General features: G+C 40.2%; 1 protein-coding gene across 1 annotated transcript in view; it reads left to right on the top strand.

Annotated features, from left to right (window-relative positions):
• LOC149421351 (guanylate cyclase 32E) overlaps positions 1–23,763 on the top strand; it is a 209,923-nt gene that overhangs the window by 97,177 nt on the left and 88,983 nt on the right. Inside the window, exons 9-12 of the mRNA XM_089634696.1 lie at positions 17,340–17,430; positions 18,111–18,304; positions 19,963–19,983; positions 22,520–22,524. Coding sequence (XP_089490822.1) covers positions 17,340–17,430; positions 18,111–18,304; positions 19,963–19,983; positions 22,520–22,524 — 311 coding nt within the window. The remainder of the gene's footprint in view (positions 1–17,339; positions 17,431–18,110; positions 18,305–19,962; positions 19,984–22,519; positions 22,525–23,763) is intronic.

Raw genomic sequence — 23,763 nt, forward strand, 5'->3', positions numbered from 1 at the left:
ATTAATAAAAAAATGTGATAATATTTATTTTCCTGCGAAAATTTGACAAATTGCCATTTGACCAATTGAGTCCATTTTCGTGCCTCGCTCGCGCACCGCGCATTCCCGCACGCAGTTACGCGGGGCCGCGGGGGTGTTGCATGCGTTATTGCAATCATCAGTAAACAATTGTAATTAGCAGCTAGTGTGTTACCAAGTTATGAAGACATGATGAAATATTTTATTCACGTCTCGCAAAGCAAAGAAAAACCATTCCAGGATTTGGTAAGAGATACTAGTGAAATTGTTGCTACTAAAATAGAAAATGTTTAGAAACGAGCGTCTTTACCAATTGTGGAACATCTCACAATTTTGGCGCGAATAAAGGACTACCATGAAAAATATCGGGCGATTCTTAAACCATGAAAATGTAGAAAGCATAGTGAGAGTTACCTTAAAAAACTGGATGATTTCAAAAGACGCAGCCAGACGTTATTTGATATCGCTGCTTGCAAATGAGGACCACGCTAGGACCACACTGACTGCCATCAATCATTTTTATTCGTGCATTTGCATATCGTTTAACGGTCGAAATTAATCATGGAGGATGGATGCAGAAAAGTTGTGATAGAAAAACATATCAGTCTTTTGAAAGAACTTGGCAAACAATACATTTGCCACATAGGCGTTTAGTTCGGTGATGCTAAAACAATAGCTCACAAATTGTTTGCATATTTTGTGGCAAAATCCATTGATTTAGCGTGCATTGTAGGCATTGGATGTGACGGAAAAGCAGTTAATAATGGAATTAAGTCTGACATTATTCGACTTCTTGAAGGAAAGCTCTATCGCCCACTTCAGAGGTTGGTCTGTCAGTTACTTGCTAACGAGTTAAGTTTGAGACACCTTTTCGAATACCTTGATGGAACGACAACAGATCCTAGAAGCTTTAGCGGCCAACTAGGAAAGTTACTCAAGAACTGTGAACATCTTCCTGTGATAGAATTTCAAGCAATAGAATGCAACTTACCGGACATTACAAAATCCCGTGACGACCTTAGCACAGACCAGCTTTATTTATTGGAAATGTGCCGAGCAATCGCCGAAAGACAATGCAACGAAAACTTAGCGAAAAGAAACCCGGGTAAAATCTGTCATTCGCGTTGGTTAACAACAGCCAAAACTATTCTCCGATTTTACATTTCAACCAAGAATCCGACAGAAAATCAGGTGTTATTGACTGAATTTGTGCTAAGAGTGTATGCTCCGATGTGGTTTAAAATAAAAACACAACCTTCGTGTGTTTACTGGGCGAGACACCTCCACGAAACCATAAAATTGTCTCGTTACCTTCCAGAGCATTTGGAAAAGGTGGTCGATTCCGTAATTTAACGCAACGGGTATTTTGGACACAACGAAAATATACCTATTAGTATGTTAAACGACGAACGAAAACAAATTAGAGAGTTGGCTCTGAGACGGATTCAAAGTATTCGAGAACTTAGGTCAGGGTTCTCTCCAATAAGAGTATTTAAGCTACCTAATTTTAATTTAAACGCAGCAGACTATATTGACTTGATCTAATGGGAAAAACCATCAGAACCACCTCTTACAAAACTGATATCTAGCGAGACAATAATTGATGCCATTGCAAACCACGAAATTATCGAATCCAACATTTTGTGTAGGTTCCGATTGATGCCCTGTCACACGCAAGCCACGGAAAGATGCATCAAAATGGTAACGGCATCATGTTCTACTGTTTGCGGCCCTGAAAGACGTGAAGGGTGGATACAAAACAAGCTAGAATCTTGTCGTATAATGCCAGTATTCAATTCGAAGAAGGACTCTAAAACACAATAACTTTTATGATTTTTGATTTTATTTTTTAACATTGTTTGTGATTTTTTGTGTAGCAAAGGTACTTTTATTGTTTCTTGATTAGTAGATAATATTATTAGTAAAGTAGGGAGTGTGGCGAACCCATCGCTCAGGGAGTGGAAACACGACCTGCAATAGCCATCCCAAGCTAAGGTGTGAGATACCGTGCTCAGGGCTGAATGACACTGGGGAACAGTGTCACGAACGGTTCCTCCGAGACACAAGGTCGCATCTCGGAGTATACAGACCTTACCCCAGCATTCGGGGCTCTGCTGGGGTGGACCTTTTATTTCCCTAGATACTCGTGGGACCAAATATGGACTGTAAAAACAAAAACCAAAACAACACTGACGAGGGACCTTTAAGGAACCTAGGGGGAGTGGAAGGAGGAGTTGAGGCCGCCTCGGTGGACTCATCCCTCTTGGGGCCTTTGAGGAACCAAGAGGAAGTGGAGAGGAGAGATGGGACCACCCTGGTGGACTCTTCCCTTGAGGGGCCCTCTGGGAACCATAAAGAAGGACCTCCGACGGACGCAACACGGCGGGATCCCCCAGGGGATCCAGACGTGGAAATGCAGGGACCATCAGGGGACCTGGAAAATAACTTCTTTAAGAACCCCCGACTCCAACTGGGGCCCTCGGGGAACCAGCGGAGAGGGGGGGACTTAAAGAAGAGACTCACTCCAACAACCACCGCTGGGGAAGACAAGGTAAAGTCCCTGTCAGACGATGTGAAAAAAATTCACATCAGTGGGAAGAAACTCAGTGGGGCTGCGAGGAGAAAACTCAAAAGAGAGAAGCAGGGGCGGCAGGAAGGAAACCGGGAACAACCAGGGACTGTAAAAGTCCGCTGGGGACAACCAGGGACCTCGAAGGCCGGAACCAGGCAAGGCAAACCAGGGACAGACCGGAAGCTAACGGGGACCGCAGAAGGTAACCGGGAGCAACCTGGAACGCCCGGGGAAAAGAAGGCTGGGAAGAGGAGAAGAACCTCACCAGAACCTAAACCCTCGGGGCTTTCACCGGGAAATTCCAGGAAAAAGCCCCGAGGAATTCTCACCTCTGCTACCTATGCGGAAGCCGCTGGAAATAAAATTCGAGTGGCTGTAGTACATAGGAACAGAGAGGAAGAATTTACAAAAGAGCAGGAGGCCCTCGTGAGTGAGGCGGCCGCGGATCTGATTTTGAGCATCCCAAAGGGGCAGTTCAAACCCAGATTCGACGAATGCTTCACTCAGAGGGGCGTCCTGAAAATGACCTGCTCCGACAAGGAGTCAGAGACATGGCTGAGGGAGATGGTGCCGACCATACGGAAATGGCAGGGCTGCGACCTGGAGGTGGTGGGGTTGCAGGAACTGCCAAAGTACGTAAAGGTTATGGCAGTAATCCCCGAAAATGGAGCAGTAAGCACCGAGAGGTTGCTACAACTGCTGGAGAACCAGACTCCCCGGCTACACACAAAAAAATGGATCGTCCACGACTCGATCAGGGATAAGAACATGTATCGCCTGATCATGAGTGTGGACGAGGAAAGTGTGAAGGTGCTGAGGGAGATGGGGATGACGGCGCATGTCGGGATAAGGAAGGCCACTTTCACAGTGCGCTCTCCTAACACCGAGGAGCGTAAATAGGAGGAATGACTTAAGGATTAGGCAGTAATGGCTAAAAACTTACAGTTCATTCAAATAAACTTGCACCGCAGTCCGGCAGCGACTGCAGTGCTTAGCAGTAGAGTCACTCGGGACAGTGTGGACGTCGCGCTGATCCAAGAACCCTGGACTTATAGGGGGAAGGTCAGAGGACTAAACATGAACCAAGGTCTAATCTATTATAACGAGTCGGGGGACAGACCCAGGGCCTGTATTCTCATCAGAGGGATACCTGGCACACTGCTACCCGAACACTGCAGTAGGGACTTAGTGGCTGTGAAGCTACAGGTCACGCTGGACCAAAGAAGCAGGGAAGTAGTTGTGGCATCAGCATACATGCCCTATGACTCTGTGGAACCACCACCCTCAAGGGAAATAACGAGACTCGTCCAAGACTGCAGGGAGAAGGGTAGGGAACTGATACTCGGAGCAGATGCTAACTCGCACCACACTGTGTGGGGGAGTACGGACATCAACAAACGAGGACAGGACCTCCTGGAATACCTGATGACAGTGAACCTTGAGATTCTTAATAGAGGTAGGGAACCCACCTTCGTTATAAGTAACAGACAGGAGGTGATAGACCTGACCCTAGGAACATTAAGAGTCTCAGGATGGAGAGTATCGGACGAACCATCCCTGTCGGACCACCGACACATAGAATTTAAACTAGAGGGAGAAACAAGCAAAACGGGGACCGATACATATAGGAACCCAAAAGCAACTGACTGGACTAGATACTCGGAGGAACTAAATATAGGAATGACAAGATTCCCAGCTAAATACGGATGCCCCGAAGAAATTGAGGACGCAGTAGAAGTACTGAGGGACTCAATGATAAGGGCATACGAAAATAGCTGCCCTCTGAAGACAAGTACCAGGGACCAAACACCGTGGTGGAGCAGAAGACTGCAGGAGCTACGGAAAATAGTAAGGCAAGCTTTCAACAAGGCCAAAAAGTCAGGAAACTGGGATGCCCACAAGCAATACCAGAAAGAGTACAAGGTGGCAATCCAGAAAGCCAAAACATGCTCCTGGGAGAAATACTGTGGGGAGGTGGAAACCATCCCACAGACTGCAAGAATCCAAAAAATTCTTGCAAAAGACCCAGGGGCAGCAAAAGGCCCATTCAAAAAAGCTGATGGAGGATATACCAACAGTTGGGAGGAGGAGTTGGAGGTACTGCTGGGGAAACATTTTCCCGGCTACAAAAAGTTAGAAGCAGATGATACCGGTCCACCACCAGCCCGAGTTACACGGGAAGGTAAGGACTGGGACACTGCGGCTAAAATAGTTACTCCCTCCAGAGTTAAATGGGCAATCAGAGGGTTTGACCCTTTTAAAAGCGCAGGAGAGGATGGAATCTTTCCGGCACTTCTACAGAGGGGCCTAGATACAATCCTACTTCCGGTGACGAAGATCCTGAGGGCATGCTGTGCCCTCGGATACATCCCCATACCATGGCGGAAGACAAGGGTAGTGTTCATACCCAAACCGGGGAGAGCTGACTACGACCAGCCAGGTGCATTCCGCCCAATTAGCCTCACCTCATTTCTTCTGAAGACAATGGAGAGGCTAATGGACAGGTACATAAGGGACGGGGCATTGAAAGAGAAGCCCCTCCACGAGTTACAGTTTGCTTACCAAGCAGGTAAGTCAGTCGACGCGGCACTGCACAGGTTGGTGTACAAACTGGAGCAGGCACAAGCGACTGGGGAACTGGCGGTAGGGCTATTCCTGGATATAGAGGGAGCATTTAACTGCACCACTATTAAATCCATTGATGAAGCGGCAGAAAGACATGGACTCGACAAAACCACCAGAAGGTGGCTGAGGAACATGCTCTCAGGCCGGATACTTACGGTGACAAGGGGTGAGGTAAGCATCAAAGTGCTGGTGACACGAGGGTGTCCACAGGGAGGGGTCTTATCACCCTTGCTGTGGAGCCTGGTGGTGGACAACCTCATCCGGAAACTCAACAACAGGGGCCTATATACGCAAGGGTATGCGGATGACATTGCAACCATAATAAGGTGTTGGGATGCAGACACAACCCGAGGCCTTATACAGTCAACACTGGCAACAGTGGAAGAATGGTGTGAAGAAACAGGACTGTCAGTCAACCCAGACAAGACAGAACTAGTAATCTTTACGCGTAAAAGGAAACTAGAAGGATGGAGCAATCCAACCTTCTATGGAAAGGAATTAGAACCCTCTGACACGGTTAAGTACCTCGGAGTCATCATAGATGCCAAACTGAGCTGGAAAAACCAGGTGGAAACTGTAGGCAGAAAGGCCTGTGCTCTGATGTGGGCAACTAGGCGAATCTGCGGCAGAACGTGGGGTCTCAAACCTAAAATGATGCAATGGCTTTACACAGCCGTTGTAAAACCAAGGATCATGCACGCAGCCCTGGTCTGGTGGAGGAGAACAACACTGAAAACAGTGATGGTCACACTCAATCACATACAGGGACTTGCATGCAGAAGCATCACAGGAGCCATGAGAACCACTCCAATACTAGCCATGGGAGTGCTGCTGAACCTACCCCCACTAAACATAGAAATAGAGGGGGCGGCGATGGCGGCAGCCTACAGGTTACATTGCAATGGCCAATGGAGAGGAGAGTTGCCCAGAAACAGTCACACGGAGATAGGAATAAGACTGAGGGCAATTAGTCCGACGGCTGGGATGAAGCAGGACGGCAAACAAGCCGAATACTTCTTCGGACAGCTGTTTAAAGTGACGTACCCCACAAGGGAGGAATGGGACACGGTCCCAGGTCCAAACTCCAAACAGGAACTAATCTGGTTCACAGACGGGTCCAAGATGGAGGAAGGAACAGGGGCCGGGGTCTGTCTACAGGGATCTAAGAGGGAACTCAGTATACCTCTAGGAATGCACTGCACTGTGTTTCAAGCTGAGATGAAAGCCATCTTAGTCTGCGCACAGGAGAATATGAGTATCGGGTACAGAAATAAGAACATAAACATATGTTCTGATAGCCAGGCGGCCTTAATGGCACTGGAAAGTAACCGATGCGACTCCAGACTGGTGATGGAATGCAGGACTATCCTAATAGAACTGGCGACCATCAATAAAGTAACCCTGCTCTGGGTACCAGGACATAAAGGTATTGAGGGCAACGAGCGGGCTGACGAACTAGCAAGGAAAGGGGCGAAAGCACCACTTGTGGGATCTGAGCCGGCCGTAGGAGTAGCAGCTTGCCACACCAAACTACATATCAAGAGGTGGGTCAAATCCCAACACTGGAAGGAATGGAAGAAGGCACCCGGAATGAGGCAATCTAAAGTACTCATAAACGGACCGGACCCTAACCGAACCAGGCAACTACTCGATATGGACAGAAACTCACTGAGGGAACTGGTAGGACTATTAACGGGACACTGCCATCTCAGGAGACACATGCAACTGTTGGGAGTGGAAAACACCAACATCTGTAGGAAATGTGAAGAGGAGGAAGAGACTCCAATTCACCTATGGTGCCAATGCCCCGCTCTGCTGGGAATAAGGCTCAGATACCTGGGAAGACACAGTGTGGAACCAGAAGACATCGCCACATATCCAATGACAGCCCTGGTGAACTTCATAAAAGGGACCGGGTTACTGGCAAGGGAATGAGGTAAAATGGGAGATAGTACAATGGGCCTATGGCCTAAGTGCTCGCGGGGAACGTAAGTAAACCGCCTCCGACTATAAAAAAAAAAAAAAAAAAAAAAAAGTAAATGAAATGTTAATTTTTTTATATTTTAACTATTTTTATTGAGCAAAGATTAAACCCTTCTTTTTCTAGTTTCTCGCTGTTTTTTTTAAAATTTGAATTGACTTGGGGCAGTACTTGCACTCAAAATATCTTAATGCTGTCATAATGACTTTTAAAGGTATCCCCATAGAGCATCCATTCCACACCCCGCTGCTAAGAAAAACACAAAAACAAAAAATCGATCCACCCTAATGTAAAATTGTGTATACACTCAAATGTATGCGACATTAATAATTAAGTATAATACTTTTTTTTATTTAATAATACCTACAAAGGTGCGATGGTATATTTATTGTATTTCGGAATAATTTGTATTTTTTTCGTAGGTTTGATATTAGTTGGTGAGTTTTCCATCTTCTGTACGAGGTGTCTCTTATTTTTTTTTTTTTTAATATAATTAAAAATTTCATTGCAGATGGCATTTTTGGGGTTGAAACCCGAAAGAAGTCAGAAAGCGAATCATCTTTTTTTTAATTGTTTTTGAATTTATTTTATAAATGTCAACGCAATTTTGTTTAATTATAGCTACGTATGTTTTTATCTATACGGTTTTGGGATATTATAGAAGTATTTTCTTTGAAGTTTTTTGTAATTGCACTACCGTACGTAATGTTAAGTGCTGACGCAAATAAATCCGCTTTAGTGAAATCACAAATACAAAATGAAAGTATATAAAATGTGATCTATGCATGTGCGTGTAACATTGCCGGCTACTAGTGCTTCCTTGTTACATCGCTGATACACTTTATTAAATAATAGCTAGGTAGTATATTTTGGAACGAATTAAGAACTGGATTTTGAGGATTTGATAAATCTAAATTAATATATTTTCCACCGGGTTAATAACATTTGATAAGTTGGATGAGATTTCATTAAGAAACAGCAATTTACTGAGGTTTGTAGGACGGTATATTGCTAAAATGTTTTTTTGTTATATTATTAAGTTATGATACCAAATACACTTTTACAATTGTTTGTTTTTAGCGTTTTTTGTAGAAAAGTGATTTCATCCCTAACATATAGTTATAAAACGCCTTTTTTTGTTCGACAATAGTTGTAAGATTTGTAACCAGGAATTTTGTAGAGACAAGTTAGGTCATTTGTAATTGCTGTTTCACATAACATCAAAAGATGTATATACTTCCAGAAGGTATTAAGATAAATGTTAAGAGTGTCCCAGTATTTGCAAATAGATCTCAATTTCAACTGTACAATGTTGTCATATTCCTTATTACAATTTTTATTATTATTGTGTGTTTTGTCCTCCAACCATTTTGTAGATTACTAGTAACGCAGGCTGGTTTGGAGGCTGGAATGGCTGGGTCTTAGATGAATTGGTAAATAACATTTCTTTAATGTCTAATAATAGATTTGTCACTTTATCTCATGCATTAATAAGCCAGTGATTTTGCAAAACGAACGACATTTTCCGAAAAGTTGTGCATTTTCACAGCTTATCCGACACTTTAGAGGCCGCGACAAAAGCAGCGGCTTTTGTTTACCGACTGTCGGAACATATTCTGACCGTGCTCGCAAATATCGCTAACTGGCCATAGATGACGGATTTCGTCAGTATCGTATTGACGAAGGGCTTTCTCGATTGTCCGTGCTAAACCTCCAGAAGGATGATAAGGGGAGACTTTTGTTTACCGACTGTCGGAACATATGTACCGTGCTCGCAAATATCGCTAACTGGCCATAGATGACGGATTTCGTCAGTATCGTATTGACGTAGGGCTTTCTCGATTGTCCGTGCTAAACCTCCAGAAGGATGATAAGGGGAGACTTTTGTTTACCGACTGTCGGAACATATGTACCGTGCTCGCAAATATCGCTAACTGGCCATAGATGACGGATTTCATCAGTATCGTATTGACGAAGGGCTTTCTCGATTGTCCGTGCTAAACCTCCAGAAGGATGATAAGGGGAGACTTTTGTTTACCGACTGTCGGAACATATGTACCGTGCTCGCAAATATCGCTAACTGGCCATAGATGACGGATTTCGTCAGTATCGTATTGACGTAGGGCTTTCTCGATTGTCCGTGCTAAACCTCCAGAAGGATGATAAGGGGAGACTTTTGTTTACCGACTGTCGGAACATATGTACCGTGCTCGCAAATATCGCTAACTGGCCATAGATGACGGATTTCGTCAGTATCGTATTGACGTAGGGCTTTCTCGATTGTCCGTGCTAAACCTCCAGAAGAATGATAAGGGGAGACTTTTGTTTACCGACTGTCGGAACATATGTACCGTGCTCGCAAATATCGCTAACTGGCCATAGATGACGGATTTCGTCAGTATCGTATTGACGTAGGGCTTTCTCGATTGTCCGTGCTAAACCTCCAGAAGGATGATAAGGGGAGACTTTTGTTTACCGACTGTCGGAACATATGTACCGTGCTCGCAAATATCGCTAACTGGCCATAGATGACGGATTTCATCAGTATCGTATTGACGAAGGGCTTTCTCGATTGTCCGTGCTAAACCTCCAGAAGGATGATAAGGGGAGACTTTTGTTTACCGACTGTCGGAACATATGTACCGTGCTCGCAAATATCGCTAACTGGCCATAGATGACGGATTTCGTCAGTATCGTATTGACGTAGGGCTTTCTCGATTGTCCGTGCTAAACCTCCAGAAGGATGATAAGGGGAGACTTTTGTTTACCGACTGTCGGAACATATGTACCGTGCTCGCAAATATCGCTAACTGGCCATAGATGACGGATTTCGTCAGTATCGTATTGACGTAGGGCTTTCTCGATTGTCCGTGCTAAACCTCCAGAAGAATGATAAGGGGAGACTTTTGTTTACCGACTGTCGGAACATATGTACCGTGCTCGCAAATATCGCTAACTGGCCATAGATGACGGATTTCGTCAGTATCGTATTGACGTAGGGCTTTCTCGATTGTCCGTGCTAAACCTCCAGAAGAATGATAAGGGGAGACTTTTGTTTACCGACTGTCGGAACATATGTACCGTGCTCGCAAATATCGCTAACTGGCCATAGATGACGGATTTCATCAGTATCGTATTGACGAAGGGCTTTCTCGATTGTCCGTGCTAAACCTCCAGAAGGATGATAAGGGGAGACTTTTTCAGAAGAGATTGAACTAAAAAAAAAACACGCTACCGGTTCTTTTTTGTGGTTATGTGATAATTTTAATTATAATTCTAAAGCTATCGCTCAAAAGAGTATGTCGAAAAAAGAAGGGTAGGTTGTAGAATTTATTGCGCTTTTGTTTGAGTAATTTGAAAGGAGATTTGCAGTATATATATATATATATAAAGTAAGAAGTTGTGTAATTTTGATTGTAACGAAAAGTCGATTTTATTGTTGGATAAACAATTTTTATGTGTCATTTCAAAATGGAATTGCACCAATAATTAACGGTATATGATAGGCAACATGGTGTTATTTCATGGAAATCAGCTACCAAACAAGTATAAAACTACCTTTCCCATGCCATTCATAATTATATTTTTAATTATCAAAATAATTAAAAAATATCAAGTCTGATATAATATGATTTAAGATTTTCACGGTCAAAAGTATTTTTGTTATTTGTTTTTGGGGTGTTATGCCGTGTTGCGCTAACTCCTTCTTTAGCCAACGTTTCGGACAGCATTGCATTGATGATGGACACTGCAATGCTGTCCGAAACGTTGGTTAAAGAAGGAGTTAGCGCAACACGGCATAACACCCCAAAAACAAATAACAAAAAAAGTCTGATATAGACTATTATTTTTCACTCTGTTGAGTTTTTCGTAATTAATGTAGACATTCGACCATTTTAAATATATAGTTATTCACATAAATATATATTTATTCACAGTAAATATATAGTTATTCACAATAAATATATCGTTATTCACAATAAATATATAGTTATTCACAATAAATATATATTTATTCACAATAAATATATAGTTATTCACAATAAATGTATAGTTATTCACAATAAATATATAGTTATTCACAATAAAACCCACATTTACAACTTTGATCTATGGTTTATCACATTATAATGATGTAAGACAATGTTTTTCATTGGGGTTGCCTTGATCTCACTGGCTCCAGACGGTTAGAAGCAGTTGGGACTCTAGTGCGGTATTCACATTAAAAAAGGGCTTATGGGAGGTTAACGTCTATCAATATGAAGTAATTATTTTGTAAATAAAAGTAATTACTAACACAAAATTAAAATTCAGTGGCCCTTAAGTATTTAAACATTTGGTTTTATAAATATCGTTCAGTTTCCTTAGTTTATTTTTTTACTCACATAATTTTTTTTAAACATTAAAAAAGATTAAACAAGTAATTTAACTGGGTTCGAAGAAATACGTTTTCTCAAACCACCACCAAAACTACAACAAATTACACATTGATTGATTAGAAGAATAAAAACACGTGCGGTGGAGAGAGGGGTTTTTAGGATATTTCAAGGGTTTTCCGTTACGTGCAAAGACTTTTTACAATTAATTTTATATCGGTCGTGACACATCAAACTAATGTTCTGATATTAATATTTTATTTTTAAAAATTGGTTGCGGACCAAAACTTGCAGCTCAATATCAATCCAAGGCATCGTAAGACAACAGGTGAAGTTGAGACTGATTTATCAGAGACTTATTTTATTTTTTAAATATATACCACAAATAAGAATAACTACAAAACATAGAACTTTATAGGGACTGAAAACATATTTTACAAAATTTTTATGGAAAAATTTAAAGTATAGCTGAGTGACAGCTCAAAATGATTGCCACAAAACTTAACTTTTGCACGTGAGGTCCGTTTCCTCTCTCAAAGGCATCAAACTGTGTTTCGTCAGCTTCAACGCAAGGTTATTAATATTTTTATTTTCATCACTCTTTGTTTGCTGATTAAGTAAATACATTAATAAAGCAAAGTTTGAGAGTTGCCTTCCATTTTAATCTATTTTTCCTCACTTTTTAATAAAAATAAACATTACACGTAACAATTTTGTATTTTTCACGGAAACGACACCCTTACGGAGAACCTTATGAACATTAAATCTGGTTAACACCCCCTTTACTGCTGGCGCGACAAAAATCTGGCTTCGTGACTAGGTTACTTAGGTTCATGTTGTAAATATGTCCAATCTGTACGGAACAGCCAAACTCTGTACTTTCTTTCTCAAACACTGTAAAATTAAAATGTCAAACATATTGAACTTCTAAACAAGACCAAACATAAATAGAAGCCTTTAATCTTCGTGTTCATACTATTTCTAAATGTCTGAAATGATTAAAACTATAATCAAAGTTATTTACTTAAATATTGAAGACAATATTATTGATTTTTAAACGCAAATCTGAAACAGAAAAATCAGAAAAGGAAACGGTCACATCTGGGACTCGAACCCAGGACCCTTGTCTTTCCGGGACAATGCTCTTGACTTGCTCTTGGACAGAGCATTGTCCCGGAAAGACAAGGGTCCTGGGTTCGAGTCCCAGATGTGACCGTTTCCTTTTCTGATTTTTCTGTTTCAGATTTGCGTTTAAAAATCACTAATATTGTCTTCAATATTTAAATATTATAATTTGAGGTTTTACTCAATAAGTTATTCCGAAAAATAATAAAGTTATTTACATCCATCTAATTCAACAGGACACATCTAAATTGTTTTCTGTCGCCCCATTGTTTACCGCCTACAGTAAATGCTCGCGTGCGTGGTGAATTCTGTTATTAGTAATATATTCATTACGCGTGGTGCACCCTCTGCGTGGAGTCCGGAGTAAGTCTGCCTATAAGACACAGTGTTTACGCTCTCTCGGCTATCTGCTCTGGGCGCGCCACGTCTTCCGGTGGAAATTCCATTTCGCACTTGAGAGGGTTTGACGAAAATACCAATTTGCACGCCCATCTAGCAGCCCGCTATTTCCGAAAAGCAATCACCTTCTGGCGCGACCTTTCTTTACTTCCTTGCCTTAATGTTGCTAGGTCATTTATTACCTCTTTCAATGTGCTGTCGATTCCGCCGGGCTTTTTCATACCTAATCCAACTGCTATTTAGACGTTGACCGTTTTTAAAGTCGCATATTTTTTTCTGGTATATATCGAATTGTTTCCTTCATTCACCCACCTTCCTAACTTAAGTAAAAATCTATGGATATCAATATTCTAATAAATTACATAAGTCGTGTCCTTTTTAGTACACCCATATTAAGGACGCGGCCGGCGCCGGCGCAGCGTGCGTGACAATAAGTGGTTATTTGGTGGGCAACTTTATTTTACTCGTGTGCTCGACTTGGTGAGTTCCCGGCACAAAAGCTTCATTAAAAGTAGGAAACATTATTAGTGCTGGAGTACATGTGTGTTATATGGCGTAACATGTTCAATGTTCACGCTTTTTAATATTTGGGCACTTACTATGTTCTGTATTAAAATATTTTACGAAATTCAATTTCAGTGACGTCATACGTAGTCCATTATAACAGCGTGTCACGCGTGCTGCATTCATTTTACACATTTTTGGCGACCGGCTTAATAAAAGGCTAAATAAATATTTAAATAGGCACGAAAGCAATTTCAATGAAAAACGACCGCGCGGAACATGATGAAAAATGACAAATGTCCCGAGTGTGTAAACACACTATTGTAATATACTGTAACCGAGTTTCGGTGGAAATTCCCCTCCAACAAAGATATCCCATGAGCCGGAGTGCGGAGGCCTTATGCGCCCGAACCATTGACGTGGAATACAACTAGGTGAGATAGCCACCTAACATTATACTTTACCATTCTCTTATATTCAAAATTACACAAGGACTTTTTGTGATACTCAACCACCCCGTAAAATCACACGCAAAGTTTCCCTCGTACAGAAACACGATTGCCTGTGGAAGAAAGTTTAGGAACGCTCGTGTAACAAATGGCCTGATTGAATTAACAACATCTTTATTCTTTTAAATTTCATGTTACCTAAGTTTCGTAAACTCTTGTTTCATGTTACCTATATTTTGTTAACCTATGCATTGTTAAATCTTATATTTTATGTAATCTTTATATTCTTATATATTATGTAAACTCTTTACTGTTATTGTGTAGCGGTTATGTCACCGCTCCTAGAGTCATCAAAATCATAACCAGACGGCATGTGTTAAACAGCCGCGACAGCAATTATTCTTTCGAGACTTCAATAATAATATATCGGTACCATCATACGTAGACTGCTGACTTGCATATAGGATGATGCAAACGCCCAGACAAAAAAACCGAGTCAGCAGTTCTGCGGGTTCGAAGTCCAGACGCTACTCCAACCCGTGGCAGACGAGAACAAAGGAATCAGCAGCTATATAAGCGGTGGAGGACTTGAGTACATCAGTCAGTCAACAGTCAGTCACCATCGGTCTTCATACCACATCACTCCAGTCAACAAGTTCCACGCGACATCATCCTACTCGAGATCTTCAACTCGGCGTAATGGAGGAATCGGCCACCATGGCCGGTTCCCCCCACGTCACGCTTCGATCCTTCTTCACCTCAAGTCAGTCAGTCAGTCATTCATTCCACATCGTTCCAGTGACAACTGGGGGCCCTGCGCCCCTCCGCAAAGGACACATACCCGGCTTCGCCCTTACTATCATGGACTCTACCGGGACATCAACCTAGCGCCTTGTCCGGATCGTCGTCCCTGGCAAGCGCTACTCGGATTACAAGCGCCCTGGTCCCAGCGTCTCTGACCAGCGCTTCTTCCACGCATCATGACCACCACGAGGACACGCAGCATCCTCACTGGTCACACCGCGCCCGTTCAACTGCCTACAAGGTCCACCGCACCTTTGGCAGTCTCGTCAGCACTGGAGTGCCTGAAGACCTTCGTTCTTCGCCAGTGCCTGACCTTCATCGAGTCCCGGTCACCAGCGCCCGGCGTCGACTCACTGACCCGCGCTTGACCACCACATCATCGCAGCAACCGGAGTATTCAACATCTGTCCTACATCATCTCCTCGTCACGGCAACTGACTCAATAAATGTATTATCCTGAAACTTAATAAACACTGCAACAACAACATCCATATCTTGCATTGTCTCACTACCAATTCCCATAATTGTATTTAAAAAACATAATTGCATTGTATGTAAAAGCCCTATGGGCGTTTAAATGAAATAAATAAATAAATCTTGAAATGGTTCTGTCGGGAATTGGAATAGCGTAAGATAATATTTAAGACAGCGTAAATATGTGAAAAACCAAGAATGTTTGCCAAGATAGAGACTTGACTTGGCGATATTCCCCGTTTTTAATGTAATTTAATATAAACATTATTTAGATAAATTTCACAGCGCCATTTTGTGAGAAAGTGCACCACGACCCCACTTAGAGACCTCCTGGGTTCTCACTGCCTCATAAACTCAGTGACCTTTTTGTCAATAGAATTTGTTGTCAAAAAATATGTGAAAAATATGTAAAATTTATCTAGAGGCAAATAAATGTTTCATTATTATTAAATGCCTGTTCCGTTCAATCCCTGGCCGGATTGATAAGGTCCGCAGGGCGACGCCTGGCATGAGACTGGAACGCATACCACGGACTTAGATGTCCCCTCTGACCCCCCACCATGCCCATTTCGCCGCTGTTTGGCAAAATAATTGATGTATAAATTTTCTGGAATAAATTAATCCCATTTTTTAATTTATCAGCGTAAGCATTTAATGACAAAGTGAAATAGTGTTTGGCTTATACCGAGTGACCGTTTCTTTCAAACAATCAAGAATTTTAATGGAAACACATTATTTTTGTTAGGGAGACCTCCTCAGATGGCTCTCATCCTACACAACAAACAGCAGTCAAGCAGTAGTTTTAGGTGGCTATAAATCGAACCGGGTAACCGTACCGTCGGGAGTACCCCAAGGGTCATCACCGCGACCATTATTATTTAACATACTCATACATAAATTACATTGGAAAATGCTTTCACCACTTCAGAACTTTATTATATGCAGATGATATGAAAATATTTTCTCCTTTCAAGTGCACTGATGATTGTACCCGTGTACAAGAAGATAGAAAGAAACTACTACTAACTTCTTAACTAGAATAGATAGAAAGAATTCAATTAAGGGTGCCCATCAGCCAAACCAGACGAAACCACATATTAAACATCCCTCATTATCCAACACTAACTCAAAACAAAATACATTCATTCACCGGTCTTCCCATATTTCAACAATTCGTACAACACATTTGACTTATTTAACAGAACACCTCGCATTTTTTAATCCAAAATCAAAAAATAATAGAATCAGAACAAAATCAAGAAAATAGCATGTTACTCATAACATAGACTATATCCATCCCACACCCATCCCTTCTTCTATCCCATACCACTCCCTTCCTCTATCCCATCCCATCCCCATAGGCCAATGTAACTTTTTTTGTTTTATATTCACTAAATAATTAAGATACATCAGTGGAAACCTATTATTGGTTGTATTTTACATTACTATATCGCTATACATTATAAAATATTATAACTGTTGGTTTTCCAAATAAAACAAAATATCAATAAAATAAGCAATATTGTAATTATTGAAGAGTAAATAAATATGTAATACGTGTTTTATACTGTAGAGTTTCCCATTTGTAATGACACCAAATTAACATACTTATGGTATTTTTTAATGAAATTATTATTAAAAAAAATCCATTCCATAATTAGCGAAGGGAAAGGAAGTGCAGAAGATGGTGGAAATACAAAAATATAAACGATTAAAAGTTAGCTTTAAAAGTGATATTTTATAGGTGAAACCTGAAACACATTTTTATGTTACGTAAACTTGAAAGTGAAATTGGACAGAGCTGATTTGGGTGGTGGATAGGCGTCACTTTCGCGGTAATTTAAGTATGCTTTTGATAAACATGATTTACTGAGGGTTACGAGCAAGTTTGGCAAGTTAAATAAATAAAATTCTATAAACTAGAAAAACTTAAGTTCATGTGAGGTGTTCATTTTTCAATGTTGACTTTCTCCGTGCCTTTCAAATTTAATCAGAATGAAATGTTTTTGTAGGAGCTGAAGCTGACGCACGCCATCCAGTGGCTGGGCGAGGGCCCCCCGATAGCGGAGCCCCCGTGCGGCTTCCGCGGGGAGAAGTGCATTAGTAAGTCTATCAAAAATACGTCATTTTTATATTGACATTAATCGGAAATCTTTGAGATTTCAATTAAGAGTAAGACTATTTAAACTAAGCTTCTATTTAGATTCTAAACACCCCGCCGCACCCTGCACACCACTACATGAATATATTTATTTAAGTACTCTTACCCAAAGCTTTGTTTAAAGTTAAAGATGAACAAAATATAGTTAAAGTTGATATATTTGAAGAATAATAAATATTAAATCATGTTCCCGTGGCAGCATACAGCACACGAACTCGGCATCTGGCGCTCAGATACAGTAAACAATGGAACAACTACTGTAGTGTGATACTACGAACTCTTCACACCACCATCCCCAGCACTACAGTGGCGCCACAAGCAGGAGTTGATTATACCCATAATCCTTTAGGACCTTCCTCTTGTTGAGCTGTACCTGTGCCCCATGCTGGTTGGTTGCTAATAGAGAGATCCCTCACCCCTCAGGTCACACGGGGGAGATCTCCGGCGGAGTGGCGGGCGGCGCGCTGCTGCTGCTGGCCGTGGTGGCCCTGGCGCTGTACCGCAACTGGCGCTACGAGCAGGAGTTGGTTATACCCATCATCCTTTAGGACCTTCCTCTTGTTGAGCTGTACCTGTGCCCCATGCTAGTTGGTTGCTAATAGAGAGATCCCTCACCCCTCAGGTCACACGGGGGAGATCTCCGGCGGAGTGGCGGGCGGCGCGCTGCTGCTGCTGGCCGTGGTGGCCCTGGCGCTGTACCGCAACTGGCGCTACGAGCAGGAGCTGGACAGCTTGCTCTGGAAACTGGATTTCAGGGACATCAAGATCACGGACGAGAAGGAGTCCAACACCACGGTGGGCTCCAAAGTTCAGAGGGTACTTTATATATTTAATCTGTCTAAATTATTTATTAAACTTTATTTTAAAAATTTTGAGCTCTATAATACATTATGTATTTAAGATCTGTAGTCTCAGACTAAAATTTCAATGTCATTCGAATTCCGTGCTTAAAAAAGGGAGTCCGAAGTGAATCCCGAACCCCACACATACATTATGAAAATCAGCACTTAATACTTACATAGTAGTGACGCCATAGCAGCAGCAAGTAACCTGTAAACATTTGTCATCACCAATGAGATTTTTCAACACAAAATTTATACCAATAGTATTTTGCAAGAAACAACAGATTTTTCCGAAGATTTTCCTTTTCTATTAAAAAATGAACAGTTTCTTGCGTAAATTGTTAATTTCATGGAATTTAAAACATTTTTTTGTAATTTAAGACATTATTTATTGTTATTAAGTTTAATTTGTAGAACTCCATTTTAATTTTTATTTTTTATATATTCAATAATATTATTATTGGGTTTATAAAAACAGTTTATTTTTAAACAAGTTCTGCTGTGTAATTATTATTACGCGTGACAGCTGTTTCGCCCTCTGAAGGCATTATCAAACTGTGGGTAGCCCACTTACAGACGATACATTTATATTATTTCTAGGTAGGTATTTTAATTTCAATTACTGATTTCTTAATTGATTTTTGAGTAAAATATTAGAAAATATTTTACAAGGATAATATCCCCATACGTCCCGTTGTTTCTTTTATAAACGCCCCAACGACAATACTCGCCAAAAAACTTAACTTTCTTTTCAAACAACATACTAAATTCTACCCAAAACATAGCGTTAAAAATTCTCTCGAACTTGTAAACAAAATAAAAAACATAAATCTACCGCACAATTGCCAGTTCATATCTTTAGACGTGGTCAGTCTCTTTAGCAATATCCCTATTCAAGAATGCCTTAAAATCATTGAAGATATTTTAGACGAATCTAATATAAACCCAGTTACTAAAAAAGAATTATTCGATCTATTTAAAATTTGTGTGGAAACTAACTACTTTGAGTTTAACGATAAATTCTATCAACAAAACGACGGATTACCAATGGGATCGCCCCTCAGTCCACTTCTTGCAGAAATATTTATGGATTACATTGAAAAACAAATTTTAAATTCAATCTTTAACAAACACATCATTTACTATGTTCGTTATGTTGACGACATTTTGGTCTGTTGGAAAGGTACCAACAGACAATTAGATCTTTTTGTCACATTTGCTAACTCCATCAACCGTAAAATCTGCTTTACGGTTGAAAGAGAGTGTAATAATAAAATCAATTTTTTAGACCTAACAATCGGTAGAGAAAATAATAAACATACGTTTGAAATTTTCCGTAAGCCTACGTTTACAGATACGACCATTAATTATAAATCTTTACACCCATGGTCACATAAATTATCTGCCTACCACTCAATGGTACATAGGCTTAATAACATCCCACTCGACAAGAAAGCATACGAGAAGGAAAAAAATACAATCCTAACTATTGCTAAAAATAATGGCTTCAAGGGTAGAGACATTGAAAAAATAATTAATAATAACAAACACAAAAATAACCTTAAATTAATTTACCCAGCGACTAATAATAAGACGAATAATAAATTCGGGTGTTTAGAATTCATCGGACAGACATCTAATAAAATTGCCAAAGTCCTCAAAAAGTCTGGCTTAGATATTGCCTTCCGCACAAATAATAACTTAGGATCATCTCTTAAAAACTCAAAAAGTAAGGTACTCAAATTACAAAATAGTGGCATTTATAAACTCCAGTGTGACGAATGCAACGCTGTTTATGTTGGACAAACGGGCCGGTCCTTTAACACTAGGTTCAAAGAACATATTAGATCTTTTAAAAATAATAATAAAATGCAATCTCAATTTGCCAAACATCTCCTAGATGAAAATCACTCACTTAATGATAATAATAAACCAACTCCGTTACACGTTCAAAATAAAGGCCGTAAACTGAATCTTTTAGAACAGTTAGAAATTAACAAAAACTCTAATAATCCGAAAGCTATTCTAATTAATGAACAAACAAATATAATTCGTTCACCCCTACTAGATATCTTCAAACCTAGGGCAAATATGAGTACACTATGAAGTACTTAATTATGCTATTAAAATAACCCTATGAGTCATCGTTTGGGAATAACTAACATTAAGACATTCAGTCAAATTTAAACATTACACTAATTGGGGAAACTTTGCTGGGGTAATAACCATTAATAATTTCTAATATTTTACTCAAAAATCAATTAAGAAATCAGTAATTGAAATTAAAATACCTACCTAGAAATAATATAAATGTATCGTCTGTAAGTGGGCTACCCACAGTTTGATAATGCCTTCAGAGGGCGAAACAGCTGTCACGCGTAATAATAATTACACAGCAGAACTTGTTTAAAAATAAACTGTTTTTATAAACCCAATAATAATATTATTGAATATATAAAAAATAAAAATTAAGACATTATATTATTTCAGGTTTGTGATGAAATTCCTTTAGATCTAAGGAAAAATCTGTAAATGATATGGTTAACACCGTCATGGGATTTTTTCATATATGTGTAACATATAGATTGTACTATCACGAACCGCCTCTGGTATGTAGGATTAATAAATATGCTTATCTTGTGGTGGATGTAGGTAAGGTAAAGGTATCCTTGTAACAAGTAGATTAGTCCTAGTCTTTGTGAAGAATGTTTTCTGAGCAACTGGGGCCTGGACAGAAGGGTAAAGATTACCAAAAATTAAATAAAAAAGTTTTGATATCAACCGTATGTGAGTGATATATGGAAGTTACCAAAGAAGAACTAAAGACTGAGTTCATTGAAAATAAAATCCATGCGAAAAATGCATGTAGGTACGACCTTTAATAAATGAGATGATTTGGCATTTATGCGAGGTCCTCAAGTTTTAGATGATTTGATCAGTCATCGTGCGGTCATTCACGTATTTTATGTATTTAACAGTTTTAGTGTTTCGACCGGCATTCGTAAAAACTTATCTGAAGTAACAAATAAAGTTTAATGTTTAAACAAAATAAAAGTTGAGTATATCACGGAACCTCTCTTGTATCTTAAACGAAATAAGGACGGTTTGTGTTCCCGCATTATGTCGCTTGCAATCACTGTCCGCTTAAAAGTACGAAACAGCCCTTTCATTCCGCAGTGGAACAACCGTCGTTAAACTGACCAAACGCAAACTAACCGCGCTCGCGGGGGGACTCAAATTTACGCCTTTCGTGCTAAAACCTCTGACACTTTAACTGCGCACGGAGCGCAAGGAGTTACTCTCGCTATGCCGAGGTCAATGTGCGGGAAGGTTAAGGCCACCCACCCCCGCCCCCCGCCCCCCGCCCCACGCCCACTATTCATAACATTAGCATCCCCCTCCGTCATCACGTGAAAGTGAAAGTCCAAACCCTCGCGAAAAAATAATATTTTAATAGATTTATGTGGAAGAAAGGGTGTTTTTACAGCCGGAAGCTCATTATTTTTGTATACACTGAAGGCTTTCGAGGCTTGACGAGCGAAGTTCAGGTTATATTAACTACCTCTAGTTATTTTTACTTCGTCAATAAAACATTTTTCACATCTTTTCATTTATGCATCTTTGGGAATGCCGTGTGGAGGGTAATTTAAGGAAATAAAGGAAAGGACAAAGATATGAGGGATGGGTATTGGGTAGGAACCTGAAAGTTTGTGTGTCCAGGAGTGACGGACATATGAATCCATCCCACTGCGATGCAAGGCGATGGGTCGAGAGAGTCCGACAGGAGAAGTGAACGAGTCTCCCTCAACCGGTCTCTCCCGATCTGGCCCGCCACGCAGCTGCATTCTGAACACACCTCACCCGATGAACCCGGACAACCCTGCTAAATGACCAAACGTAGCGAACCACTTGGGGTGACCTATGGCAGAGGTGTTGGTTATCCAAAAATCCGCCTTCCAAAATGAAATACATATTGTTTAGTTTAACAGCTGATTAACACGAGGGGAGTTTTTACAGAACTGCAAGGGTCTTTAGTTTTTTACAAGTAAGTCTCGCGCTGTTACTTCACGAGATACTGAAAATTCGTTTGACTACTCAAACTTTTTTTTAAAAACGATTCTCATTTCCTTCAATTTATTTTACATAATGAGTTTTAGTTTTTGACAGTTAAGTTATTTAAGAGCAAGAGTGTGAGTTAGTCTTTGAATTACAAGGACTCCCTTATATCTTGCGTAATGGTTTTGGGTAAATTTATTAGGCGTCTCTTCCTTCTAAAGGTCTTTATGGGTTCAATTATAGTAAAATCACAGCGGAAGTTCGTGATTCTTTCACAAGATTTCCATCTGATTGATTTCAAAGATTTTGTGACGTTTTAAAGGTTTCAGTAGATAGTAACAAGTTTAATAACTAGCAGATTTCCGAGATAATTCCCGAACAAAAAGTAAAATGTCTTCAGGTCATATAAAAAATCGACTTTTATTAGTATTCAAACGATGTGGAGAGTTTATGGATTTTCATCTGTAGTAGTAATATGTTTTTTTACATATTTGACTGAATTTGAAACCGTTACATAATTAAATGATTCTATGTAAGTACGTATAAAAAAATTCACTATTAAGCATCGACATATAATGTTCGATGTCATTGTGTCATCTTCTTGGTGAATATTGATTAAAACGGTGTTTCCCATACGTTTGAAAATTTATAAAATTCACTGGTAAACATGACTGTTATGTCTACAATTACGGTCTAATCACAGTTATTGATTTTTTTCATAGTCTACATAAAACAGATACACCAATATATTACAGAGAATACACCAATACATCTATGGAGTAAATACATAAAACACCCAATATGTTTTATTATTATAACCATATAATTAATAAATTATTATAATTTACAATTTGGGAGGTGGGAATAGGTACCATCGCCCCGGGAACCATTAATTGGATACCCAACAAATTCAAAACTCCCAACGTGGTTAGCTACGTTTGGTGGCTTAGCAGGAGTGGTCCGGATCAAGGCGGCGAATAATTCTGCCCACCAGCTGCGTGGTGTGCCAGATTGGTAGAGACTGGTTTTGACCTCTCCAACAGGTCTTTCTCCTACACTTCTTTCTCTTACACTGACCCCCAGATTCCTGCCCAAAACTTCCTCTTCTTCCTTTTCTTAAAAGGACCCTCCACACAGCATCCCCAAATATGACATAGGCCCTGAGGATAATTATTTTCCTCGGGGCCTCCTGGGTTAATGTAAATGTAAATGTATATATATTGGAACTTTAGAAATTACATCATTAACCAACAGACAGGAACACTCGTCCAAAGCGGCTCATTGCTATGTATTACGTATTTTAACCTCAAAAAGACAAGCAGCTGACAAAACGAAATTCTACTAAACGTTAACTTCCTCTTTCAGAAATCATAAACG

The sequence above is a fragment of the Hesperophylax consimilis genome, chromosome 8, assembly GCF_061612785.1.
Source record: "Hesperophylax consimilis isolate HC1 chromosome 8, BYU_Hcon_1.0, whole genome shotgun sequence".
NCBI classification, from domain to species: Eukaryota; Metazoa; Arthropoda; class Insecta; order Trichoptera; family Limnephilidae; genus Hesperophylax; species Hesperophylax consimilis.